General features: G+C 52.1%; 1 protein-coding gene across 2 annotated transcripts in view; it reads right to left on the bottom strand.

Annotated features, from left to right (window-relative positions):
• LOC102485030 (polycystin-1-like protein 2) overlaps nt 1-26,056 on the bottom strand; it is a 98,763-nt gene that overhangs the window by 54,003 nt on the left and 18,704 nt on the right. The window contains exons 9-22 of one of the 2 annotated variants that reach the window (XM_006152588.3): nt 24,563-24,640; nt 21,557-21,606; nt 19,092-19,209; nt 15,167-15,374; nt 13,342-13,462; nt 12,534-12,675; nt 10,181-10,357; nt 9,138-9,283; nt 7,594-7,788; nt 4,124-4,255; nt 3,563-3,745; nt 1,929-2,053; nt 973-1,096; nt 239-370 (exon numbers count right to left, since the gene is read on the bottom strand). In XM_006152588.3, coding sequence (XP_006152650.1) covers nt 239-370; nt 973-1,096; nt 1,929-2,053; nt 3,563-3,745; nt 4,124-4,255; nt 7,594-7,788; nt 9,138-9,283; nt 10,181-10,357; nt 12,534-12,675; nt 13,342-13,462; nt 15,167-15,374; nt 19,092-19,209; nt 21,557-21,606; nt 24,563-24,640 — 1,931 coding nt within the window. Of the gene's footprint in view, nt 1-238; nt 371-972; nt 1,097-1,928; nt 2,054-3,562; nt 3,746-4,123; nt 4,256-7,593; nt 7,789-9,124; nt 9,284-10,180; nt 10,358-12,533; nt 12,676-13,341; nt 13,463-15,166; nt 15,375-19,091; nt 19,210-21,552; nt 21,607-24,562; nt 24,641-26,056 lie in introns of both variants that reach the window. The other variant, XM_006152589.3, reaches the window with a different exon arrangement.

Here is a 26,056-nt window from a genome sequence, read left to right as displayed (position 1 = left end):
TCATGCCGCAATCCCTTCTCCTCCATTCTCCTCTTGGGATCTTGGGCACACACGCACATGCGTCCGGCGTGAGTTTTAAGCCACCGGGTCCGGGACATGAACCGCGGTCGACTACGTGGGAGTCCAGTGACATAGCCATTACGCTAACTGCTGGTTCCCATAACTGGTCAATTTTTGATCCCAACAAAGCTGAAAAGGAAGACAAAAATGCCACCTAGGTGACACTCTCGACATCTACCTCGATATTCTCTGACAGATTCTTCACGGGTATGGGCTGTCCGCGAGGGCTGGTCAGATGGAGGCCACCGACAGTTCCACTGACATTGAAGTGACCACAGGCTGGAAAAGGGCTCCTTGGGAAACTCATCATCTGAAAGTGAGAGCAAGGAGCATCGGCGAGGCCCCGGGGCTGGAAGGCGAGCAGGTCCCTATAAACGCTGAGGCCCCGAGACAGGACAGGAGAGCAGCCCTTGCCCTGTGGGATACATGGGTTCCCCGCCTTCAGCCACGGCTGGTTCTGCCCTTCAGGGCTGCAGCCTCAGAGAGCCGGCCCCAGGGAACCCACATCGGCTTGCTCTGGCCGAGCAGTTGCTGGAATGTAGAACCGTCCTGTTTTCCTTCCCAAAGCCAACACATCTCTAAGAGGAAGACACTTGTCCACTTTCACTGGGGCTCAGGGGTCAACAGGCAGTGTGCTGCCATTTCCTAGCTATGGAACTAAACCAGGAAATAAACACCTAGAAAGCATTATTCCCAGTGACAAGGTGACCCAGGCTGTTGGGGAAAGAGGATGGAGTTGAGATTCAGTTCTGGGTTCAAATCCCAGCGGTGCCACTTCCTTGTGGCTTTGGCAGGTCACTGGCCTCACCTGCTGAATGTGCGCAACAATACTGCCAAATCAACCAGGCTGCCATCAACACATGCAGGGCATGCCATGAAAGCGCTTTGCAAACCAGAAGGGACTGTCCTTACCCTTAGGTCCACAGGCTCCTGGCCATTCCCCACAGGGCCAAGGGAGGCAGCAGCAGGCAGAGTGAAGGTCGCAGAGCCAGCAGCAGCGATATGCACAGAGCCTCGCCAGCCCCAGGGCTGTATTCTGGCCACAGGGGTGGACAGAAGTGCAGAGAGGAGGAAATCAGTATTCAAAGACAACCCCCAGCTCATCGCCATTGGATTGGGGCTAGAGCCTGATGACTGATGGTCTGTATGGGTCGAAGCCACCATGAGCACAGGGCTGTGCCTGGTGCCTGGTGCCTGGAACGGGGCTGGCCACATAGTAGGTGGTCAGCCAATGTCTCGCTGAATGAATAGACCAACTGGGATGTAGGTGTTTCTCCAGTTCACCCCTGACCTAGTGTGGCATCTGACGTCCTGGGCTCCTAACCCATCTTTCCTGCCCTTGACCTTGACTAGACTGAGAACTTGGTTTCGGATCTGCACTCTGATCAAGACGCTGCTTTGGGAAACTGTCCCAGGGACCCAAGTGGGCAGCTCTGGCAGGGGGAACAAGGCCCAGGTTCTGTGCAGTGGGTCCCCACAGCGCCTGTTTAGAGGAGGAACAAAAGGTGGAAGGCCTCCAAGCCCTGGGTCAGTGCCCTGGGGCCAGTGCTCTGCAGACAAGCCCCAGGCAAGTACATCTGGAACTGCACAGGCCACAGAGCAATGGGCAGGCCAGACACTGCACTGTGGTCAGCGGAGTGCTGGTCCCTCTGCTCAGGCCGTCACCCGCCTGCACAGCTTCACTGTGGCCTCTGCAGGTGGCTCTGGCACCAGTGGGGCACTCATGCCACACAGAGACGCAGCAGAGCAAAGCGTGGGGCAGTCCAGATGGACCCACAAAGTCTGGGCCCAAGCTTCCCCTTCGCCTGGGCTCTGCCTATCTGGGCTCTTAGGATGTGGGTGTGGAATGAGCGAGGCTGGGGAGCTACCTGTTGGCATACACAGAGATGGAGGTGGTGGTCAAGGTGGCCGGCAGGCCCCCGGGCAGTCTCCTGAGCAGGAGGGCCGTCTGCACGTGCTCTACAGCCCCGAGCAGCTGGGGCAGTGGGTCCATCTGGAAAAGAAATCAAGCACTGCATGGATGCCTCCCTGCCCTGCCTTGGGTTGCCATCCCCAGGCTGGGGACCCTCCCAGGGACAGGGAGAGCAGAGGAGGGAAGGGGACAGCCTCGCGTGTCATGGTGAGAGTCCACACTTGTGGACTCCAAACGCTTGGCTTGCCAACCCTCTCATCTCTCACAACTCCACGAGGCAGGAGCTTTCCTGTGTCCACTTGGCAGATGGACAAAGGGAGACCAGAGAGGAGAGGTGAGGCGGCGGCCACATGTTGACAGGGGGAAGGGCCAGACCAATGGGAGCATCTGGCCCCACAGCCCCCACACAGAGCCATAGGCCACACCTCTCTGCTGCCTCCCACCCAAGCCCAGCCTCTCTCTAGAGACGGGGAGCTGCAGGCAGAGCCATCTCACAGGGTCACCTGGGCAGGCCCCGCCCTATCCACCCCAGATCAACGGGCCTCCTGACACGAGGCTGGCGTGTGGGCCCAGAAGGGGCCGATGTTGGCAGGGTCCCTGTTAGGGCACAGTTCGTGTGTTCGTGCGTGAGAGTCCATTACTATGTGTGGATAATTTGCGTGTGTGTGTGTGCATGTGTCTGTGTGAATGTGTGTCTATGAGGGAATGTAAGTGTGGATTGGGTGTACAAGTGTCAGTGAATGTGGGACCAGCAGTTAGCATAACGGCTATGTCACTGGACTCCCATCTAGTGGACTGCGGTTCAAGTCCTGGACCCGGTGGCTTAAACTCACACCGGGCACATGTGCATGCGTGCCCAAGATCCCGAGAGGAGAATGGAGGAGAAGGGACTGCGGCATGGCCAACCCCCTGGGGGGGGATTTCTCGCTTTCTGTCTGTCTGTCTCTGTCTTTCTGGCGAGTGCTCGCGCCCTATAGCAAAAACCTCTCCAAAAAAAAAAAGTCAGTGAAGGTGTGTGAGTGTGCATAGGTGATTTTGTGATCATGGAACATGCAACTGTGTATATATTTGTGTGAGTGAGAGTGTGAGTGTATGGTCATGTGTGAAGATGTACGAATGTAAATGCATGTCTGTGTGTGTGCAAGAGTGTGTGCTTGAGGGTAGGTGTGAGTGTGTGCCTTTAGTGTGTGAGTTTGAATGTGTGAGTGAGCGTGTGTGATTATGTGTCAGTGTAACCAACTGTGTGTGACGTGTGAGGGGCATGAGTGGGTATTCAAGTGTGTCTGAATGTATGTGAGCACACGACTGAGTGTGTGCACGTGTGTGTGTGTTTCAGAACTTCCTGAAGAGATAATGGTCCCGTAGGACAAAGTGCTGTGGGGAGTCATGGTGCCCCTCAGGGGTGCTGGGGCCCCCAGGACTGAGCAGGTTTCGAACTGAGGCTGCCTGGTCAGAGTCTGCACGCTGCCTGCTACACCTCACTGCCTCCCGGGAGCTGTGCTCTCTGGCCCTTCACTTTCAGCTCCCTGGCAGCCTTGAAGCTCTGTGCCTCAGTGCCCTCCTGAGGTCTGCAGCTAGCCTGGGACCCACCTGGCTACTGTTGGCCCCCATGGGCTTTTCCAGTCCACCATGCAGGGAAGCTTCCAGCACGCTGCCCACAGCCTGAAACAGGGCCGTGGTGGCCGCCTGGTGCCTCTGGTTCTCAGAACGGGCTTCAGCACTCACTGCTAACAGAGCCTCACTGGCGTGCTGCAGAGCCCGGCTGGCCTCCCACTGGCTCGCCCAATGGAGAAGGAAAAGCACATGAGTCCCTGCTTGGTGTGTCCTGTGCCACTCAAGGGACAGGGCCACGGTGGAGCGAGCAGGACAGAGGCAGGTGGAGAATGTACAGGTGGATGGCTGGATGAGGGGTGAGTGGAGGTGGATGGAGGGATGGGTGGATATAACACCCCCAGCATGAAACACAGGGGGCTGCCAAGGTCCCTTCCCTTGTGCCACCCATGTGAGACCTTGGAAAGAAGAGGGCAGAGGCCTTGGCAGCCCTAGGTGAGCCCAGGAGTGAGGCCCCCGTGCCCTATCCAGCTGGGTTGCCGCCCACCCGCTGTGAAGGGGTGTGTGCTGTGGCCCAGCCCAGCAGGTGGAGCTACTTACCCGGGCCAAGGGCGTGAGCTCCTGGCTGCTCTGGGTCACCTCTGTCAGCACCTCGGCCAGCCCCTGCACCATCCTCAAGTCCTCCAGGCTGGGGGCAATGGTGGACAGCGCCCCCAGCACATGCTCTCTGACCTTGGCAGGGGAGAAAGGCGGGGAGGAAATGCAACTCCAGGGGCCCAAGGAGTTCTCTTGGGAAGGTGTGGGGTCAGGGGCCCAAACAGGCTCACCTGGGGCTCTCCGAGCCCCAAGACTCCGTCTGCCTCCCGTGAGTTCGATGGGATAACAGCCTCCCAAGATGCCCACGTCCTAATGTCCAAAACCTGCATAAATGTCACCTCACATGAAAATTACACTTGGCAAGAGCACTTTGGAGATTTGATTAAGTTGAGGACGTTGAGATGGGGAGATTATCCTGGGTTAACAGGTGGGTAAGAGTCAGAGGGGGCTCCAAAGAGATGGCATATATACACGCATATGTATGTGTGTGTGTGTGTGTGTGTGTGTGTGTGTGTGTGTAGTTTGTTTGTTTATTTTTGGGAGGAAGCCGGCAGGTGGTGTGGTCCTTGAGGCACTGGACTTGCACATGGCTGATTGTGGTTTGAGTTCCAGACCTGGCAGCTTGCTTTCTTATTTTCCCTTTCCCTCCTTTTTTCTCTCTCTTTGGTCAGACTAAAATGATAATAATAACATGGAATGAGAGGATGGCATAATGGTTATATCACTGGACTCCCACATAGTCAACTGTAGTTCAAGTCCCAGACCCTGCAGCTTAAAACTCACATTGGGTGTTTGTGTATACATCTCCTCCCAAGAGGAGAATGGAGAAGGGATTGTGGTGCAGCCATTCCCTTGAGGGGTGATTTTTCACTTTCTGTCTTTCTGTCTCTCCAGCGAGCACACGCACCCTATAGCAAAAATCTCTTTCTCTCTCTCTCTAAAAAAAAAAGGGATAAACTTACCAAGGGGGAGAGAATGCAAGTGGCATGCGGGACCAGCAGGTGGCATGGTAGTTAAGGCACTGGACACTCCCACATAACCAACCACGGTTTGAGTCCCGGACCTGGTGGCTTGCTTTCTCACTTTCCCTCTCTCTTGCTCTCTGTGTCTCTCTCTGGCCAAATTAAAATAAATGAATGAATAAATAAAAAAATAAAAAAACCATATATTTTGTATTTCACCTTTTTTTTTTTTTAATTTGTTAGAAGTCATGTGCATTCAACAGAGAAAGGGAGAATGAGGAAACATCACATGGGTCATGATGAAGCTTCTCCATCTCCCCCTCCTTCCAGGATTTTGGCCATGCGTGCACATGTGCCTGGCATGTCTTTCTGAGACTTGACTCATTGTAGTCGGCCATGTAGGAGCCAGCTCCCTTAACCGCCAGGCCATATGGCTGGTCTGTAATTTTAATTTACTTGAACTCAGATGTAAGTAGCTAGACCTGGCTCAGATCATGGCATTAGTGCTCTAGTGCTCTCTCGCTCTCTCACACATGCACACACACACACACACACACGAGCAGTCGCTCTCACTGCACAGCCTACTTCCCGGCCTGCTGAGCCTAATGGTCTTTCAAGGCACAGCAGAGTTAGAATGTGTCGGCCATCAGCTCAGGAGCATTCAGGCTGTAGATAGGCCAGGACATTGGGGGACTCTCCTCAGAATGTTCCAGAGAACTCAGATAACAGGTGGTTGGTCTCACGTTTGTCTCGCAGCTCCTCCCTCCATCCTCACTACCCTTCCCTAGCTCCTGGAGGCTGCCTGTGTGGGGCGGTCTCTGGCTCCCGGTTCTCTAGCCAATGGAGCCACCCATCAGGAGACAAGAGGGTGGGGAGAGAGCTGGAAGGACTCATTCTGTCAGGCCCTCCCAGCAAGGAGGAAGCCTACCCCACACGAAGTCGCCCACTCTGGCTTAGGTCACTCGTGCTGAGCCCTGGGGTCCTAAGCACTGTCATTTGTTCCCTGAGCCCTGCTCACACTCTTCCCAACACAGAAGATATTCGCAGAGAGTTTGTGAGAATTTGACCCCTCTCTGCTGCCAGGACCTGCCATCTCTTCGGGAACCTTGGGTCAGGCTGCAAAGTCTGTGTGTGGGAACCACAGGAGGTCAGAGAGAAGCTTGCCCTTTGTACAACGCAGGGTGAACATACAAGAACAGAGCCAGGGGGTGCGTGTGTGCATGTGTGCATGTGTTTGTGTGTGCGTGTGTGTGTACGGGGGGAGAGGCTGATGTGAAGCAAAGGGCTGGGGTGAGAGGGCTGGTGGTAGACGGGAGAGAGCCGGCTGGGTTTGAACCTGGTCTCCATCCCTTACCAGACACATGGATGACTCTTCCCTCCATTTCCACATCGAGGGCATAGATGGGACCTCACCCTTTACCTCCCAGGGCTGTAATGGGGTCACACAACCAGGAAGCCCTAGTGCAGGGCCTGGGAGCACAGAGAAGATGCTCAGTGCATGTTCGTTACTTCTCTGTAGCAACAACTACAACAGCCGCTGTGTGGGGTGCCGCGCCTCCCAGGAGTTCAACATTGCGCTGAGGAATTTTGTGAAAATCTTTAGGGGACGGCGGTCTTTCTTGTTCTCATCCTAGCAGAGGTGCATGTGTGTACATGCACACATGACATGTTTTATTTGTTTTACAACGGTTGTTTATAATATTAGGTTGTGGGGCCAGCAGGTGGCATAGTGGTTAAGGTGCTGGACTCCCACATGGCCAATCACAATTCCAGACCCAGCGGCTTGAAACTCACCCCAGGCACGTGTGTGTTCATGCCCAAAATCCCAGGAGGGAAATGGAGGAGAAAGGACTGAGGTGTGGCCATTCTCCAAGGGGGTAATTTCTCACTTTCTGTCTCTCTGTCTCGTTCTGTTTCTCTGGCCAGCACGATACACCCTTCAGCAAAAATCTCTTTAAAAAATAGATTATAGCACATGACATGCCCGTTTTTGTTGCTAAACTAATCTAATGTTGGCCATTTCATGTGGTTCGACTTTTAGCTGCAGTGATTGCAAACCCTATCTGCCTCTCATCACAACTTTACAAGGCACATAACGGTATCGTCTCTGTTCTCCACACGGGGAACCCAGGCTTACAGGGGGCCAGTCACTGGCTGGTGACAATACAGCTGGGACACATCCAAAGTCTAACCCTAAACCAGAACTCAGTGACCTAAACCATGTCACTTCTCTCCTCGGGGCCCCGATTTTGTCATCTTCCTACACAGAGAGATGCTCTTAGTGCCTTTCAGTCCCGGAAGCCCGAGACTCCCTGAGGGGAGCAAGAAAGAGGTGACCACAAAGAAAGCACTTTCTTCACTTGATGTCACTCACCAAAGGGACCAGAGAAGGGGGTGACATCGGTTACTTGGTAGACATCACCACGGACCCTTGAAGCCCGCCCCATGCCCCAGCCGGCTGCATGCAGAGCCGGGACCCTGGAAGGTACAGAGGGAGCCCGCGTCAAGCACCTTCTGTCTGGCGTCTGCTCTCGGTGGCTCCCCCGAGGCCGGGCCCTGGAGCTCCCAGGTGAGCGCGGAGTTCACGGACCTGGCCAGCTGGAGGAGGCACTCAGGCCCTCGTGCACTGTGCAGGGCGGCCATGATCTTCTCCGACACGGCAGCCTGGAATGCCACATCTTCCACACGTGCGTCTCCGAGTCCCACCTAGGGAGGAAACCAGAAGTGTCCTCGGTGGCCATTGTTCCAGACCCTGGGTCTACTTGCGGTAGACCAGTGTGGGCCTGGAGGCCTTTGGCCTGGCCCAGGGGCTCTCAGGCTTCCTGAGGACAGCAGATCCGCTTGGACCCATCGGGCAGCCGACAGCCACCACAACCGAGCCTTGGGCAACCCAGCCAATCACAGCTTCTCCTCTCATAGCCCCTCCACCCTTGGGACTTTACCCCGGCTCTGCCTCATCCTTGTTGGCTGATCTGGTCGCCCTTCCTCTGAACCCTCAGGAGGCACTGGCCTAGCTGCTGCCTGGGCCCTCTGGCTCCACCCGCGGCCCCAGTTCCCACACCCTGCTCCAATTCTGCCCACTGAGTCATAAGAGCCACGAAGTGGACCAGCCACGGATGCTGCTGCTTGCTAGGCTGAGGTCATATGGGAAGCCCACATTCACCCTCCGGCCCATACTAAAAAGCCCTGCATGGTGGTACGCAGCTGTCATCCCAGCTATGCAGGATTGCCACGCGGTGAGGCCCTGTTCAAAACATCACTCACCACAAACAAAGCCAACCAACAAAAAGGTCTACAGTGACAGCCTAGTCCAGGCATCCAGTTACAACCTCAGCACTGGCACATATGGATGTTCTGTCAATATCTCACACACTCATTTGAATACCTGAAAGAACAGGTGATTTATCTGTCCAGCCACTGTTTCGGTGAGGTGTGGATGGGTCACGATGTTTCCTTCCTTCCTTCCTTCCTTCCTTCCTTCCTTCCTTCCTTCCTTCCTTCCTCCCTCCCTCCCTCCCTTCCTTCCTTCCTTCCTCTCTCTCTCTCTCTCTTCCTTCCTTCCTTTATTTTTTCTTTTTTCAGATTTATGCTACAGGCTATGAGCACTTCCCAGAAAGACAGAAAGACAGAGACAGAAAGCAAGAAATAACGTCTCCAGGGGGGATGGCCACGCTGCAATTCTTTCTCCTCCATTCTCCTCTTGGGATTTTAGGCACACACACATGTGGCCAGTGTTAGGTTTTTTTTTTAAGAATGATTTATTTTACTTTATTTGTTATCATGATTATTTTTTAATTTGACCAGAGAGAGAGAGAAAGGGAAAGTAAGAAAGCAAGCTGCAAGGTCCAGTACACAAACCACCGTTGGCCATGTGGGGAGTCTAGCACCCCAGCCACTGCCCCATCTGCTGGTCCCCCAGGCACTGCTTTAAGCCTCCAGGTCCAGGACTCAAACTGCAGTAGACTATATGGGAGTTCAGTGACGTAACCGTTACACCGTCTGCTGGTCCCAAGAGGATTTTTAGTGAAGAAACAGTGGCCACCAGCACCACCCACCTTAACCACTGCATGTGTCTGCTGCCTGTCTCCCGCATGATTGGTGACTGAAATGACCACTGTCAGGACAAAGTCATTGTGTTCTTCTCCGAGTGGCAGATAGACGGATGGGAGGGCAGGTTCCGGACCACAGTGTAGGCAGGGACCTGGAAAATTGAATTTGAACAGACAGGGGAGCATTGCCAAGCCCCAGGGAGACCATAGGCCCCCCAGGCAGAGCCTGGACATGAGGACACAGGTCACAGCTCTGGAAGCTGTGACAGGCCCATGGGGCTCTGTACCATCAGGGAGGAGACAGCCCTACACACTGATTCCCTGTCCTCGGTATGGAACCGCAGGTTGCTGTAGCTTGGGTTAATTTATTAATGATTTCTATATTTATATTATATACTTATATTTTACATTTATATAGCTAATAATTATTAATTAATTAATTCCAAAATCCAAGGAAAAGTGCAGGAAAAAAATCCCCTATTTACATTTTCTGTGTTTGCAATTCAAGGTAAATCAAATTACAAAAAGAAGAAAAGAAAGAAGGGGGCCCGGAGGAGGAGGAGGAGGAAGAGAAAAATAGGAAAGGAGAGGAAGGAGAAGAGCAACAAACACAGCGATTAGCTCAGGACACATCCAGGCTCCCGCAGTTGCAAAGCAGCGATGGCCAAGTTTTGGCAGTTCTGTGGATCTGACCATCTCTGCTTTCCTCACCAGCTCCAGACTTTCAAGGAGTCCTGGCTTCTATGACTGCGGGTACTGGGGGTGGTGTTGTGCTTGAGGCCCAACAAGATCACACTTCTGGGCATCCTCGTCCATGTCGCTCTCTGATGTCCCTCATGCCTGGACAGAGGTCATTTTGGCCTCCGGTTGTGGAAGAGCTACTGATGGGACCTGCTTCCCATGTCTCTGTGGTGTGATTGCTGGGCCACTGTGCTTGGGGGGGGGCGGGAATGCCAACCTCGCTCACACATAGAACACACTCTTTGCAGCTCCCCAAGAGAGACAGGTCCCTGGTCTTAGAGAAAATGACCCCAAGAAATGAGAGGCACCTGATTCCAGACAGAAGCAGAACTCCAAGGGGCCTGAGGCCATGGAGGCGTTGCAGAAGACGGCAAAGCTTGTCAGAATGGTGCCCTCCTCCGGGCTGATGACACAGACAGGCACATCGGGAAGAGGCAGAGTGCTGACCACGTAGGTGTCCTCCCCGTAGGCGTGCCCAGTCAGTGCTATGAGGGAAGACGGATGGTGCTGGGGACGTGTGTGTCACACAGCCTAACAGCATCCCCCCAGGAGGTTGTTAAACACGTGGACTCCAGGGCCAGCAGGTGGCGTGGAGGTCAAAGCACTAGATCCCACATGGCTGGTGCGCAGTTTGTCTTAAACCTGTTTCTCAAGTGGTGTGTGCGTGCATGCCTAAAATCCAGAGAGGGGAAAGAAAGGGAAGGGCTTGTGGCATGGCTAGTCCCCCTAGGGGGTGCTTTCTCATTTTTTCTCTCTTGCTTTTTGCTCTTTCTGGTGAGTTCATGCACTCTATAGTAATATATATATATATATATATGAATAAATAAATAAATAGAGAGAGAGAGAGAGAAAACAAAATAAAACAAACAAACAAAATCATGGGGTCTCCTAGTCTCCTCTCCAAACCCAGAACTCAGACTTCTCTGGAGATTCTGGGGAAAGCCCCAGATCTGCCTATCTAACAACTCCCCTGATGCCAGAGATCCCAGGCCTCACTCTGAGTAGCAGGGAGGTACAGGAAGAGAGCTGGACAGAGCTGAGCTTGAATCCCAGTTCCGCCGCGTGCTAGCCAGGTGGCCCTGCACGTGACCTTTTTGAAAAGCATTCCTTCATCTGCAAAATGGGCTTCTGACAACGGCTTCCCCACAGAGGTTTCCTGGGGACGTAGAGTCCTGGAAACTAGAATGTGCTCAGGATGGCTGAGCCAGAGAACTGGAGCTGGGGTCTGGGAACAGGCTGGTCCCACCAGAGGCCTCCACTCTTCCCAGGCCCCTGAAGCACCATGAAGGGCCACCTGGTGGCCTGCAGCCACAATCCACATCACCTGGCATGGTCACCTGGATCTTCAAAGAGAGTTGGAAGAGCTGGACATGGAGGACATTTTCATCAATTAGAATTAGTTCATTAATTCTCTGGTCTGTCCTCGATCAGAAGGCATGAAGTGGACCCTGGGTGAGCATCGTGAGCTAGTACCTGGGTTTGGGTGGCCTATGGGCCACTTTGGGGATACAGAATCTAAAGAACCCTTCCTACAAAGATTCTCCTTTTGGAGAATCTACATTTCCCACACTGGGCCTTTTTTTTATTTTTTAATTTTTTCTTTTAGGTGTTTACCATAGGACATGTGTGCTCGCCAGAGAGAGACAGAGGGAGAGAACATGATGGGCCTGTCACAATCCCTTCTCCTCTACTCTCCTCTCAGGATTTTGGGCACACACACACATGCCCAGTGTAATCTTCCAGCCATCAGGCCTGGAACTCAAACCGTGGTCAACCTTGTGGGAATCCAGCGCATTAACCACCATGCCATCTGCTGGCACCAGGCTTGTTTCTTTCTTTTAATTAAAAAAAAAAAATTTTTTTTTCTGTAGGATATATGCACTTGCCAGGGAGACAAAGAGAGACAGAGAGAAAAAAAGCAAGAAAATCACCCCCCACCCCCTGCCCCACTGGGGGAATGGCCATGCTGCAATCCCTTCTCCTCCATTCACCTCTTGGGATTTTAGGCACATATGCACATGCGCCTGGCCTGAGTTTTAAGCCAACAGGTCTGGGTCTTGAACCATGGTCAACAACGTGAAAGTCAGCGACATAACCATTACACCATCTGCTGGTTCCCACCAGGCTTGATTTGCATGTGTGAAGCTCTGATCTAAGCTATCAGGACATAGGACTGCACCCCAAGAAGGACCCGCATTCACCCTGTGCTACTCCTGGGGCCTGTGCAAGGACAGCTCTGGGGCAGGCTTTTTTTCCCCTTTCATGAGAGAGAAAAGAAGACAGGGAGAGACAGAGATAGGTATTGTTGACAGGGTTTCTCTGTCAGGATCCTCCTGCCCTAGCCTCGCCATTAGCCAGGCTCATGCACACACTCCGGGCGTGTTCAGGTTGGCCCAGGAGCCAAACCGGACTCCCGTGTGGCTTCCAGCCTCCCGAGTGGTGGTGCTCCCTGTGCACTGCCATAGCAGGGCCGGTGGGCAGTTTCATTACCCTCTGAGGCACAGAGAGGGTAAATCCCTTGCCTGAAGCCTCCAGGTAGAAAGTGGTGGTGGCGGGATTCACACAGACTCAGGTCGTGTCCCCTGTGCCCGATGGGCTGTGCTTTAGTGTTTCTGGGTGTGCCCTGGCTCCCTGACAGGAGGGGGGGGGGGGGGTGCGCACCTGTGGCTCTGATGCGGAGGACCTCTCCCCAGGCCTGCAGGAGGGAGCCATTGAGCAGCAGCGTGGAGGCATTGCTCTGGAGCAGCCTCGGAGAACTTGGCCACGGCCCTTGGAGCGCGCAGGTGGCCGGGAGGGGCTGCACCTGAAAGAGAACATCGCCCAGGGCCTGAAGCTACCGTCAGGTCCGCAGACCTCTGCAAGACAGTGGCTTCCGAGCCCTGGGCGTCTTACAGATTTGTCCCTGATGAAGGAGGCGGTACTAGCTTGCACAGCATCAGCCCGAGTACCCAGCCTCCAGCCTCCAGCCTCCAGCCTCGCTGGGGCTTTCGTCCTGGGCTGGGGGTCCCTAGACAACCCGAGCCAGGTTCCGATTGAGAGGAGACACTCAGGGAAAAGCAGAGGAGAGGGAGGGAAGCAGAATGGGCGGAGGAGGAAGCAAGGAGGAAAGAAGTGGCATGGGGTGCCCAGCCTCAGCCTGGTCCCTGCACAGAAACTGCCTTTTTGGGGGTGAGGGCTGGGATGTTAGACCCCCACATCTATCAGTTGTTGGCCAGCGTCCATGCCATAGCTGGCAAGGGCACCAACAGCACCTGCTGAGATATCTCCTCCTGGGTTTTGGTCCCTTGCATCCATTCTTCTGGCTAGTTCTGAAAGTTCTGTCTAGGGACTGTCCCTCCCTCAGCCCAATCCCTTGTCCAGGGTCCGGGCGGAGCTGACCAGCCCTGACTCAGCGGCACAGGAACATGACACAGGTCTGGTCATGGGAGAAGCAGAAGTGTTCATTTTGGAGTGACCACGGTGTCCTCACCTTCCCTGACGAGGTGTCATCTAAATACCAGCTGAACGTGGTGGCAAGGTCCTCGTCTGCCATGGCGACCCTGAGCAGAACGTCCTCATCGGCTCTCACCGGCCCGCAGTTCTTCTCACAGCTGGAGGGAAGAGCGAGGGCGGCGCAGGAGGCGCTCTGGGCACAAGCACCACCGCCTGGGCTTCTCAAGCCCTTGGAGGAGGTGGGAAACGGCCTCTTTCCACAGGAAAGATGAGAGAAAAGCCACCCTGCCCCCACCCACCCCAGGACGTGGCCTTGGTCGGCAGTCTGGAGTGGGTCGTGTCCTCGACGAATTGGCATTTTGTGGACAGCTCAGGGCCATGACATGGAAAGTGCCTGAGGCTGAGATGGGCCCTGGGCTTGAACCCTGTCCCTGTCACTTATCCCTGTCACTCCGGCAAGCCACCTCAGCTCCCCGAGCCTCCCGGGCTAAGTGATAGGCGAAGACCAATTTCTGTGAGTCTTTTAGCTGGAATGGTAAGGAGTGACTGCTGCGGTCTCACAGCCCACGTGCCTTCGCCATTGGCTCCCCCAGTGCACACCCAGCCCTGCGGGGACAAGTCAGAGTCCTCACATCACAGAAGAGCAAACCAGCCCAGAGGCAGGAGACGTGTCCCTACACTCCCAAGTGAGCGGAGGCGCACGAACCGCTCCTCTTGGGCCCCAGGCCTGGGCTTCCTCCCTAATGACTGAATCACATCCTTGAGCCCAGGAAAGCGCGCTTTGGCCCCGATCTATCCTGCTGCCCTTTCAGTCTTCTCTCCATTCTAGCTTTGACTCTCCCTGCTTCTCACTTCGTGTCTGTCCTAGTGCAAGTGTGTCCCCATCTGCCCTCAGGACTATTCTCCACCAACTTCCTCCCTGGGAGGTTGACCTAAGGATGGCTTCACCCAGGCTCCTGCACCAGCAGCACCCACCGACCAGCCGAAGGCAAGCATTGATAAGGGACTGGAGGGTGCAAGGAGACGGAATTGATCCTTGGCTTAGCCTTCCAGCCAAAGTCTCAGCTCCCAGTAGGAGGGTCCTCCCCTACCACCCCAGCCCCCGGGAGTCCAGGAACACCACCCCCCTTATCTCTGCAGTCCTAAAGGTGGGATGACCGCCCCCTGTTGCCACCCGGCATCACCCTGGTTCGTTCTCTTCTCACTGCCCACACCTGTAAACAGCTCCTTCGCCACCGCTGATCAATCGGGGCCTGAGTGAACCAGCTGCTTCCTATAGGGACCAGCTGGTAGGCGAAGCTACCTGAGCGCTATCTTGACTTCTGCAAGAGCCCAAGGGCCTCCCTGCATCCTCTCATGCCCTCCTCTGGCTGTTCTCCGACCAGCCACCTCCAGCCAGCCACAGGAGCGTCTGAACCCAGACCTGATCAGACGCCCTGCTTAGCACTCCTGAATGGCTCTCTATAGCGCTCCTGGGAAAACCCCAGATCTTGGGCGGCCCTGCTTACTCTGTCCCTCTCCCCGTCTCCATGCCTGAGGAGGCTGGCCCCCTTCACCTCCTGACTGTCCTTGGCCTGTCTCCCCTCTCTAGCCCCATTTCCCTGACCAAGTTCATCCCCCTTCCGGGTCACACCTCTGCTGAGCCCTGGTTCCTGCCGGAAGCATTCTCTGAGCCCGAGCGGAGAGAGCTGTCAAAGAAGTGTGCTCCCTCCCTTTGACGGTTTGTCCACCTTCGCTGAGCATGCGGGTTGGCTGTGCCCAGCGCAGGAAGCCCGGCCCCTGTGTCGTGCAGGCCTGAGGCGGCTCTCGGTAGTGGGTGGAACGCGCACATGCCGACACTGGGGTGTGTCCCCGCGCCCCACCTGACTCGAGGCCTGAGTTCCAGGGGAGTGGACACGTAGAGGCAGCACTCCGCCTCCTGCTGCAGCTCTGGGCCTCTCAGGACAGCCAGGCGCAGGCTGACGGCAGCAGGGGGCAGCGGCAGGCAGGACGGAGGCACCACCAGCTCCCTCTGGTCAGTGCGAAGCAGCCTCCTCGCCACACAGTCACTCCACTGGGCCCAGCAACGCCCTGAGAAAGACAGGTGCTCACTTCAGTCCACCCGAGAACCCCGGAAAGACTGGGTTGGAGCTTTCAAGAGAAGCTCCAAATAGGGCTTTTGAATTTTTCAAGATGTCACTTGTAGATTGCAGAAATGTGCCATGAAAGATGAGTCTGGGGGGACTAGCAGTTGGCATAATGACTATGTTGCTGGACTCCCACGTAGTCGACTGTGGTTCAAGTCCCGGTCCCGGTGGCTTAAACTCATGCCAGGCACGTGTGCATGCGTGCCCAAGATCCTGAGAGGAGAATGGAGGAGGAGGGATTGCGGCATGGCTATCCCCTTTTGGGGGTGATTTCTCACTTTCTGTCTCTCTGTCTGTCTCTGTCTTTCTAGTGAGCACATGTGCCCTATAGCAAAAACCTCTCAAAAAATAAAAATAAAAAAGAGAGAAAGAGAGAAAGAGAGAAAGAAAGAAAGAAAGAAAGAAAGAAAGATAGGTAGATAGATAGATAGATAGATAGATAGATAGATAGATAGATAGATAGATGCATCTGGGAAAACAGCGACCTGCGCTTGTTTATCCTGAGAACGAGCAAACCTGCAGAACGAGCATGGGCCGATGTCACCGCAGCCACTTGCACTGGTGACCAGGGCAGATGGCCCAAGGGGCAGGAGGTTCTGCAGCCCAGGAGGAACATCCGGGGCACCTTCTCACCCTCATGCAACATCACCCCATTTGGATGAGGCTGTCCACAGCCCCATGTCCTTGTGAGGTATCTGGGACCACCTGAGAGACTGCACATCCATCTGGGAGGTAGTGTGTCATCTCCTGCTCCTGCTAGCAGCTCTCCAAGTTTCTGTTTCCTCCGCCCTTCAACTCTTTTTCTCCCTTTATTCATGTAGTGTATTTGTATATGAGAGAAAGAGACAGAGAGAGAGAAAAAAAAGACACACACCTAGAGAGAGAAAGAGACAGAAAAGCACCTTCCACAGGGCCTGCTCACACCTAATCCCTCCAGTCCTGATGGATCTTGGGCATTTGCACATGTGCCCAGCCTGTTTTAAGTTGACCGGGCCTGGGATTCGAACCTCACCTGCCATGTGGGATCTAGCTTCTCTTGAGCAAAGCATTAATGCTCTGCAATGGAACCAGCCCTCAACTCTGTTGACTGATATTTGTCCATCAGTGTCTCACTCTGTGGGCCGGCCAGTGGCATGATGGTTAAGGTGGCTGGATCCTCCATGACCAATGGTGTGATTGGAGTCCCAGAGCTTGTGGCTTGAGAAACATGATGGGCACATGCATGTATGCCAGAAATCCTGAGAGGTGAATGGAGGAGAAGGAATTGCAGCATGGTCATCGTCCCCCACTCCTCCTACTTCATTGTCACTCTCCAGAGATTTTGTATGCCCTATAGCACATTTTTTTCTCTTTTAGGGATTATTTTATTTAACTTTTTATTTATTTATTTATGTATGTATGTATGTATTTTAATTTGACTGGGGAGGGGAGGAGAGAGACAGAGAGAAACCAAGCTACCAGGTCTGGGCCTCAAACTGCAGTTGGCCATGTGGGAGTCCAGCACCCTTAACCACCACACCACCTGCCAGCTCCACTTTAAAAAAAAAAAAAGTTATAATTAAATTAATTAATTAATTAATTTTAATTTGAGACCTATAGCAAATTTAAAAACAAAACAAAACTCATTCCCTACCACTTCCAATACGGTCCTCACTCACTCACGAGTACACCCTTGTTGGGCACATCTGCGCAACCACATACCCTGTACTTGTGTCCTCGGCATGCAGGAATGAGGACTGCTATTCCAAAGGCAGTCAGGACCACCAGGCAATTCATATCAAAAGACTTAGAATCGGGACCAGCAGTTAGCGTAATGGCTATGTCGCTGGACTCCCATGTAGTTGACCGCGGTTCGAGTCCCAGACCCGGTGGCTTAAACTCACACCAGGTGCGTGTGTGTGCATGCCCAAGATCCCGAGAGGAGAATGGAGGAGAAGGGATTGCGGCATGGCCATCCCCCCTGGGGGGTGATTTCTCGCTTTCTGTCTCTCTCTGTCTGGCGAGCGCACGTGCCCTATAGCAAAAACCTCTCCAAAAAAAAAAAAAAAAAAGACTTAGAATTTTGCCCAACTTTGGACTCACTTACTCCATGTCTAGAAATTTATTTATGAAAGAAACCACAGGTGTAAATTGAGACCAAGCTATAAGGATGTCCTTTCCAGTATCGTTTATAAAAGTAAACGCTGAAAAAGAACCTCAATGTCCAAGAAGAGGGCACTGGTGAATAAATGATCATACATCAGCTTGACTTGATGGTCTGTCGTGCAGCTATTGTGAAAAGTGAGATGGAGAAGAAGATACCGTGACAGTAAAACATGTCAGATATACCGTTCAAGAGACCAGCAGTTAATGTAATGGCTATATTGCTGGACTCCCATGTAGTCGACCGCGGTTTGGGTCCCGGACCTGGTGGCTTAAACTCATGCTGGGTGCATGTGCGTGCGTGCCCAAGGTCCCGAGAGGAGAATGGAGAAGAAGGGATTGTGGTATGGCCATCCCCCCTGGGGGGTGATTTCTTGCTTTATATCTCTCTGTCTTTCTGGCAAGTACACACTCCCTATAGCAAAAACCTCTCAAAAAAAAAAAAAAGATATACCATTCAACAGAAAAAGAGGGTCACAATAGCAACGTGCAGCATGAATGGCACTTGTTTTATTTTTAAAGGGTGTGTGTGGAGCTTGGCTCCATCCCTGTAGAAAGAAGAAAGCCATTTCTAAAACACGAGTGCTTGGCCACCATCTTGGTTAGTGGGGAAGTGCCTGACTCACTTCCCAGTGGGGGTAAAGGTAGGGTCTGTCCCAGGGAGGAGGAGGACTTTATCATTGACACTATTTGGAACTGCCATGCATGGTGATAATAAAAAAGAAGACTCACCTGGGAGCGTTTAATTTTTAATTTTAATTGATTAATTTTCTAATTTTTGTTTTAGGATATATACGCTTGCCAGAGAGAGACAGAGAGAAAGAAAGCGAGAAATCACGCCCTAAGGGATGGCTATGCTGCAATCCCATCGCCTCCAGTCTCCTCTCAGGATTTTGGACACACATATACATGTGCCCTGCATGTTTTTCAGGTCAGTGGGTCCAGGACTCAAACCATGAAGTCAGCTATGTGGGATCCAGCCGCCTTAACAACCATGCCAGCCACTGGCCCATCTGGGAGCATTTTATTACTGTGTTCAGATTCTCTACAGAGAATGTAACTCCTTGCTGTCTGTGTGGGAGGCCATTGCTCCCCCTAACCTTCCATTTCCATGGAATTTGTATGCTCTGGAAGGTGAAATTTACACAGTGTCAGGCATAAGTAATGCCAGTGTGAAGATTAAGAAAAACAACCCTAAAAATCTGACTTTTATTCATCACTTCTTAGTGAGATAGAGCAATTCAGGAACTCAAACGCAGGCTGGTCACGTAGTGCAGCAGTTGAATGCTATGTAGACAGGGCTGGATCCCACATAGCCAGCCATGGCTTGAGTCCTGGCTCCAGCAGCTTGAAAGACATGCCAGGCAAATGTGTGTGTGCCCCAAATCTTGATGAGATGGAGGAATGAAGGAAAAGGGGTTATAGTATGACCATTTTGGGAGGTGTTTTCTCTTTCTCTACAAAGTGCATGCACCCACTGCCAAGAGGAAAAAGAGAAAAGAATCCAACTGCCACCTACCACATGACCACTGGAAGCCTAAATCCTTGTCATTATCCGGCCAGCCCAGAGTCACTGTCGTGAAAGGATCCAGGAACAGACCAGGTTCAATGTACATCTCCATGTAGTCTTTCCCTTTCTGCAGAGAAAGCAGCAGCTGATGAGATGCCCCTCCGGAGTTGCTCAGTCACACTGGTGGGGTGCCACCCTCTACCCCAGAACAGGCCGTGCCAAGAGTGGAACTGATGCATCTGGCTTCTCCTCAGGGGACGCAGAGCCAGTTGCTCGGAGCAGGGTCTGCTGTGGTTCAAATGCATTAAAAGGGGCTGCTTTGGGCCAGGGCCCATGCTCGATGCTGAGGGATACAGGAATAAGACCCAGGCCTGTCCTTATGTTTGGTAGGAAAGACAGGCATATAACCAACAATCAAAACACAGAGTGATAACTGTGCTACAGCAGGGGGTGCGGGAACTAGAGAGCATGGAAGGAAGAGGCAGGATGTTAAGAATGCAGGCCTGGGGCAGCCAGATCTCAGGTGGATCGTTGGCCCTGTGACCTCTGGCCAGTTTCTAAGTCTCTGAGCTAATATTCCTCTGAAGGTTTGAGAGCATCTAAGTCCATAAACCAGATAGTGGGAGTCAGAGGAAGCTTCCTAGGGGTCAGGCTCCCATAACTGTCTGAAAGGAGGAGAAGAAAGCTGGGGAACAATGGAGATTGCTGGATCCTAGGAAGAGGTTTCTGCAGGGCATGTGTCATGTTCTTGGAGTACATTCTGGTGGGACCTGTTAAACAGCTTGAAATGACTTGAAACAGCCGGATGAGATAGACTGATGAAGGAAAAAGGATTACAGGACAACCACGTCCCATTTAGGGAGGTACTTCCTCTTGCTCTACCAAATGCATACACCTACTGCCAAGAGGAAAAAGAAAAAAAGAATCGAAAAGCCACCTATCACATGACCACTGGAAGCTTCAATCCTTGGGATTGAGGTGAGACCTTGTTACACAGGCTATTTCAAGTCACTGGGTCCAGGACTCAAACCATAAAGTCAGCCATGTGAGATCCAGCTGCCTTAACCAGCATGCCACTGGCTGACCCATCTAGGAGCATTTTATTATTGTGTTCAAATTTTCTATAGAGAATGCGTCCCCTTGCTGCCTATGTTCAGGGCTTCTTCCCCCAGGTGGCCTTTGCGCCCCCTTACTTAAGCCTAGATGGCTTGTCAATTCAGGAATGGTGCAAAGCTACAGTGGAATTCAACCTCCAATGGCCTCCCATACCTGAGAATAAAATCCAAGTCCTTGGCCCTGGCACCTAAGGCTCTGCGTGTTCTGGTCTCTGTCCATCTCTCTGTACTTGCCTCTATCCTCCTCCCCCAGGCTCCAGTCATCTGACTTCAGTCCATATCCAGTCTCAGGGCTTTCTCTTCCTGCCCATCCAGCTTTTGTTCTGCTTCATGTCCCCACTTAAATATCACCCCTGAAGAGACCTTGTCTGACTACATTTGCTAGACTATTCTCTGTTAGCTGCTATCTCTGAACTCTATTGGTTCTTGTTAGACACTTTCACAATTCCTAATTATATGCTAATTTGTTAGTCACATCTAGCAAGTTTCATGAAGGCAGGGATCATGTCTATTTATTCACCATTGTATCCCCAGCCCTAATGTCAAGCCTTGAACATTGCAGATGCACAATAAGTCTTTGTTATTGAATAAATGCGTGTGTGAACAATGCCAACAGCCAGGAGTTGAAGACTAAGTCTTCCTATAAAAACTGAAAAATGTGGGCCAGCTCTGTGGCCTGGTGATTAAGACAGCTGGACCTCACCTAGTCAATCATGTGGTTTGAGTACCAGACCCAGTGACTAAAGAAACATGCCTGTGCATGCATGCGTGCATGCCCAATATCCCAAAAAGATGCAGAAAGGAAGGAGAAGGATTTTGTGTAAATATGTTCTATGGGGAATACTTTCTTCCTCGCACTCTTTCTGTCTCTCTATCTCCCTGGTGAGCACAGGCAAAACTCAAACAAACAAACAAAAAGCTAAAGAAAAGGAGTCTGTTTCTAAATAAAAGCATTAAAAGCTATAAATTTCCCTCTGAGCATTGCTTTAGCTGCATCCCACAAATTCGGAAAGACTGTTTTGTTATCGTTATCTAGTTTAAATATTTTCTTTCCCTTATGATTTCTTCTTTCACCTATTGTTTCTTTTTTAAAAAATACGCTGTTTAATTTTCAAGATATCTAAGAGCTATCTACATATCTTAGAGAACTTATTATTGATTTACAACATAAGTCTATTGGGGTTAGAGAACATGCTTTGTTTGATTTCAACCCTTTGACCCTCTTTTCAAACAGAAGAAAACTGGGAGGTTCCCAGTGCTTTGACTGTTAGTGCCAGCAAACCAAAACTCAAAACTAAAACGGAGGACTTGGACATCTTTTTCTTATGAAAGTAAATGCTTTTTTTAAAAAAGACTCACATTCTTTTTCTCAGCATTCATTCCAGATGGTTCTTGGTGCCTAAAGGGAGCTGTGAACACAGTGGGAACAAGGGAGTTAAAATTTGGTAGAAAACATTATAAAAAGTTGTCAAAAGGCAAAGACAAAGAGTCATACTAAAGATGTTCCGGGGCATAGCCTGTCTTTGGAAAGGACTTGGGGGAGCAGAGCAAACATTCAGGACATAGGGGACTGGGTCAAAGACAAAGCCATCATATTCGCCATTAGGCTGAAGACACCTTTTTGGTAGATAAGCAAGAGGCAGCTGCCAGTTCAGAGAAGACACACGATTAGCGTAGACAGATGCAGCTGTATCCTGCTAACGTGGAGCTATCAGTTGAGGGGGGAGGCGAGGAGGTCTTAGCACTTGTTAATTTCTGTGGTGTAAATATTCCTATCGTGGTGGATCTCTAGCTACCAACCTGATGTTACTGAATGTAGCATGAGAAGAGATGGACACAGTCAGCTCTGGCCAGCTCAAGGAAGCCGGCACGGCTCTTACGGGCCTCTTACTGGCTATGTGAACCTGGGCAAGTGAGTTATTCTGACTCTTAGTTTCTCCATCTAAAAACAAAACAAAAGGGAGTTCCTATTTCTCATGGCTCGGGGAGAATACCATGTTGTTTATGGTATTGCCTTATAAACTATAGCTGCTTCTCAATTTATGATAGGGTCAGACCTGATAAACCTATCATAAATTAAAAACAGTCATCCCTCTGTATCCATGGGGGATTGTTTCCAGCACTCCCTGTGGTATCTAAACTCATGGGTGTTCAAGTCCCTTATACAAAATGGCATACTATTGGGACCAGCAGTTGGCGTGATGGCTGTGTCACTGGACTCCCATGTAGTTGACTGGTGACTTAAACTCACACTGTGTGTGTGCCCAAGATCCGGAGAGGAGAATGGAGGAGAAGGGATTACAACGTGCCCATCCCCTCCCCCCGGGGGGTGATTTCTCACTTTCTGTCTCTCTGTCTTTCTGGAGCGCGCATGTGCCCTAGCAAAAACCCCTCCAAAAAAAAAACAAAAAACAAAAATAACCAGCATACTATTTGCATATAACTTCTATATAGTCTTCCAAATACTTTAAATCATCTCTAGATTACTTATATCACCTAATACAAGGTAATCCTATGTAAATAGTTGTTATACTGGATTCTGGTTTACTTTTATTTATTTACTTTGGAGAGGTTTTCGCTATAGGGCACATGTGCTTGCCAGACAGAGAGAGAGCGAGAGAGATAGAAAGCGAGAAATCACCCCGCAGGGGGAATGGCCATGCCGCAATCCCTTTTCCTCCATTCTCCTCTCGGGATCTTGGGCATGCATGCACACGCGCCCGGTGTGAGTTTAAGCCACCAGGTCCGAGGCTCGAACCGTGGTAGACTACATGGGAGTCCAGCGGCATAGCCATTACGCTAACTGCTGGTCCCCTGGTTTACTTTTATTATTATACGGTTATTTTTTTATTCAGTTGTTTTTTGAAAAAAAAATTTTTGACAGGTTTTGCTGTAGGGTGTGTGCGTTTGCCAGAGAGACAGAGAGAAAGTGAGAAATCACCCCCCAAGGGGGGTGGCCATGCCACAATCCCTTCTTCTTCATTCTCCTCTCAGGATCTTGGGCACGCACTCACACACACCCAGCATGAGTTTAAGCCATCAGGTACAGGACTCGAACCGCGGTCAACTACATGGGAGTCCAGCAACATAACCATTACAACTAATTGCTGGTCCCTTTTTTGAAAATATTTTAAATCCCTGGTAGGTTGAATCCATGGCACAGAACCTGTGGATATGGAGAGATGACCATATCTTAAGTAAGAAAAGGAAAAAGAAAAAGAGAGTAATATTTCTAAAGAAATTGTTTGAGCAATGGATCAAGCTATATTTAAGAGCTGAACTTATCCTTTTCTGAGCTGGCCACACTTCCTTTTGCCTCGAGTCCGTTTGAGTTGCTTGTCTGTCCCTTGCTACCCGGAGAGTTCTGGCAAATACATTCAGGGGGAACTTTAAGCTCTGTGATGGCTGCCGATGGCTGGCTGCCCAACAGCCATTACTCCACGCCTCCTCCTGGCAGCCAGAATCCACCTTCTCCCACAGAGCCTGCGATGTTGGATGCCGTTTCCCAGCATCCCTCACAGCTGGCTGCGTGGCCTCGCCCTGGCCTGTTATAGCAGAGGGGAAGACCTCTGGGACTAGTAGGAGGGGCTTCCCCCGTAATAAAAGAAGTGCTCAGGTGGGAACACTCTTCCTTTGCTGCCGTATGATGCCTGGCTGACCTCCAGTGCCTGGGACTGCAGCAGCCATTTTGATTCCACGAGACACAAGCCTAAAGACAAGATCAAATCTCCTAGGACGGCCAAGCAGAGGAGACTGGCCTGTGTCCTTGCCGGCCTCACTGACCTAGTGAGCCAGCTGGAATCACTTACCTCCCTGCTACGTTTTCTCATGGAGATAAGAAGGCCCTGAACCCAAGACCACTTTGGTTGGACTCTCCGCTACCTGCAGCCTAAAGCACCATAACCAATACAAACTCTCCTGGTGTGGAATTCTGTGTCCATGGCTGGACGTTTTACCATACACACCATGGCCTCTTTAGAGTAAACAGAGCATTCTTAGTATCTGTAGGACATGTTAAGTATTCAGCGCTCTGTTGGTTTTGTTTTAGGATAGTGTGGACATGCATGAGAGAGAGAAAGAGAGAGAGAAGCACCCTAGGAAGGGTCCTGCCATGCCATGAGCCCCCGCTCACCTTGCAGCTCCTCAGGATCTTAGGAATCCATGCGTGTGCTGTGTGCTTGCCGCCACCTGGGACCCAATCCATGGCTGGCTATGTGGCCTCCAGCACTCGGGCCCACACACCACAGTGATGCCACCGAGGCTGGGCCAGAGGCCTGTTTTAAAGGGCCTCTCATAAGACCCCAAGCAAACGAAAGCCCCAGGCTCCTGGTAACGAGTTCTCTAGCCCCTCACGGAACTCCTCACCTGTGATGGTGACGCTTCCGACTTCCAAACTCAAGTTGGAGAAGGCATTCTTCACCAGCACGGTGACCAGAAAGGTGCCTGCCATGCACAGGGTAAAGAGGCACAGTGTTGTCATTGAGTGTCAAACTGGCACGGAGACCACGCTCCTGCTTGTGCTTCTCCAGCACAGAGGGTGGCATCTGGCTCTTCACCCTCTGAGCGTTTAGTGAACACGTGCTGTATGCCAGGCAGCGGGCAAGCGTTGGAGACGGGGATGAAGGAACACGACCCTGTCCTCGGGCCTTATTGTCCAGTAGCCAAGCCTGAGAGGAAGTACCAAGCCCAGGCAGGAATCGGCCTAGGAGCATGTGGGCATGGGGTGGGGCTGCTTCCACCCAGGAGAGAAGAAATGGCTCTGGGGTGGAGTTGGGGACAGAGCTAAATTCCGAGGGACCAGGGGGAGCTCCTTAGGTTAGCATGGGGAGTCCAGCGGAGGAAAAGGACAGACGGTGAAAAGGCCTAGAGGGTGGAGGGATAGGGAAGGTTTGTGTGGAGATGGGCTTAGCAAGAGCTGCCCTGCACCCCCGCCAGCCCTGTGGGAAGGTGGTGGGTACTTCCTCTTCTCTTCTCTTGCCTTTGAGAGGAGCGCCCTGCTGGGAGACCTGTGTGTGTTCTTCAAGGTTTGGGAATCCATGGACCATTCCCTACTCAGGTTCCTAAGGGAAACTGCAGTTGGCTGGTGGCGGGCCCAGGAATGGGTGGGAATGTTCTGAGGACCATGCTTGGTCTTGACGAGGGTAGGGCGTGGCCAGGAGACATGGCACCTAGGCAGGTTTGGCCAGGCGAAGGTCAGGCCTAACCCCATCCTAGAGCTGTAGTTTCAGCAGCCAGCACAGGGCTCTGCCTCCTGAGATGCTCCTGCCCAGCAGCGCCCACCATGTACAAGTGTCCCTGCCCCACCTCTTCCCCGTCTACCCTCCCAGTCCCTGCAGCCCTGGGGTTGTCCAGATTAGTTGTCTTCGGAGCAAGGAAAGTCTGTTAATCACTGAAGTGTGAACACAGCACCCCGGGCTGTGGAGACTTGACCAATTACAAGCAACAGACTGCCCTCATGAGCAGTTTCTCAGGCATGGAGGGAGGCAGAACCAGCCTTGTGTTGGATCATGGCCTGTGTATTGTGTGGACTGCCCAGACAGCGACCTTTGGTTCTTCTGGCTCCAGGCTGGATCTCTGTACCTGGCGAAGTTCTGAAGGTTTTCTTCTTGAATCTATGGCACCTTCTGCTATCTCTTTGGCCAGGTTCCTTGCTGAGTGGGAAGGGGGTCACCTCACCCTGCACAGTGTCACCCTCTGTCTAACACACCCCGGGATCCAGGGGCTGCTGCGGGCAGGGTCCTGAGTGGGCTGGGGACTGGCTGTATTCTGCCTGCTGGTCACATTGCACTCTACCTGCACGGACTCCTCCTTCCAGACTAAATGCAAACTATGTCCCCAGCACCATCACCCAGGCATGTT

Source organism: Tupaia chinensis, unplaced genomic scaffold, assembly GCF_000334495.1.
Source record: "Tupaia chinensis unplaced genomic scaffold, TupChi_1.0 Scaffold000355_1, whole genome shotgun sequence".
Taxonomy (NCBI): Eukaryota; Metazoa; Chordata; class Mammalia; order Scandentia; family Tupaiidae; genus Tupaia; species Tupaia belangeri.
The sequence above is the reverse complement of the archived record's forward strand: the minus strand, read 5'-3'. Positions and strand labels throughout refer to the sequence as shown.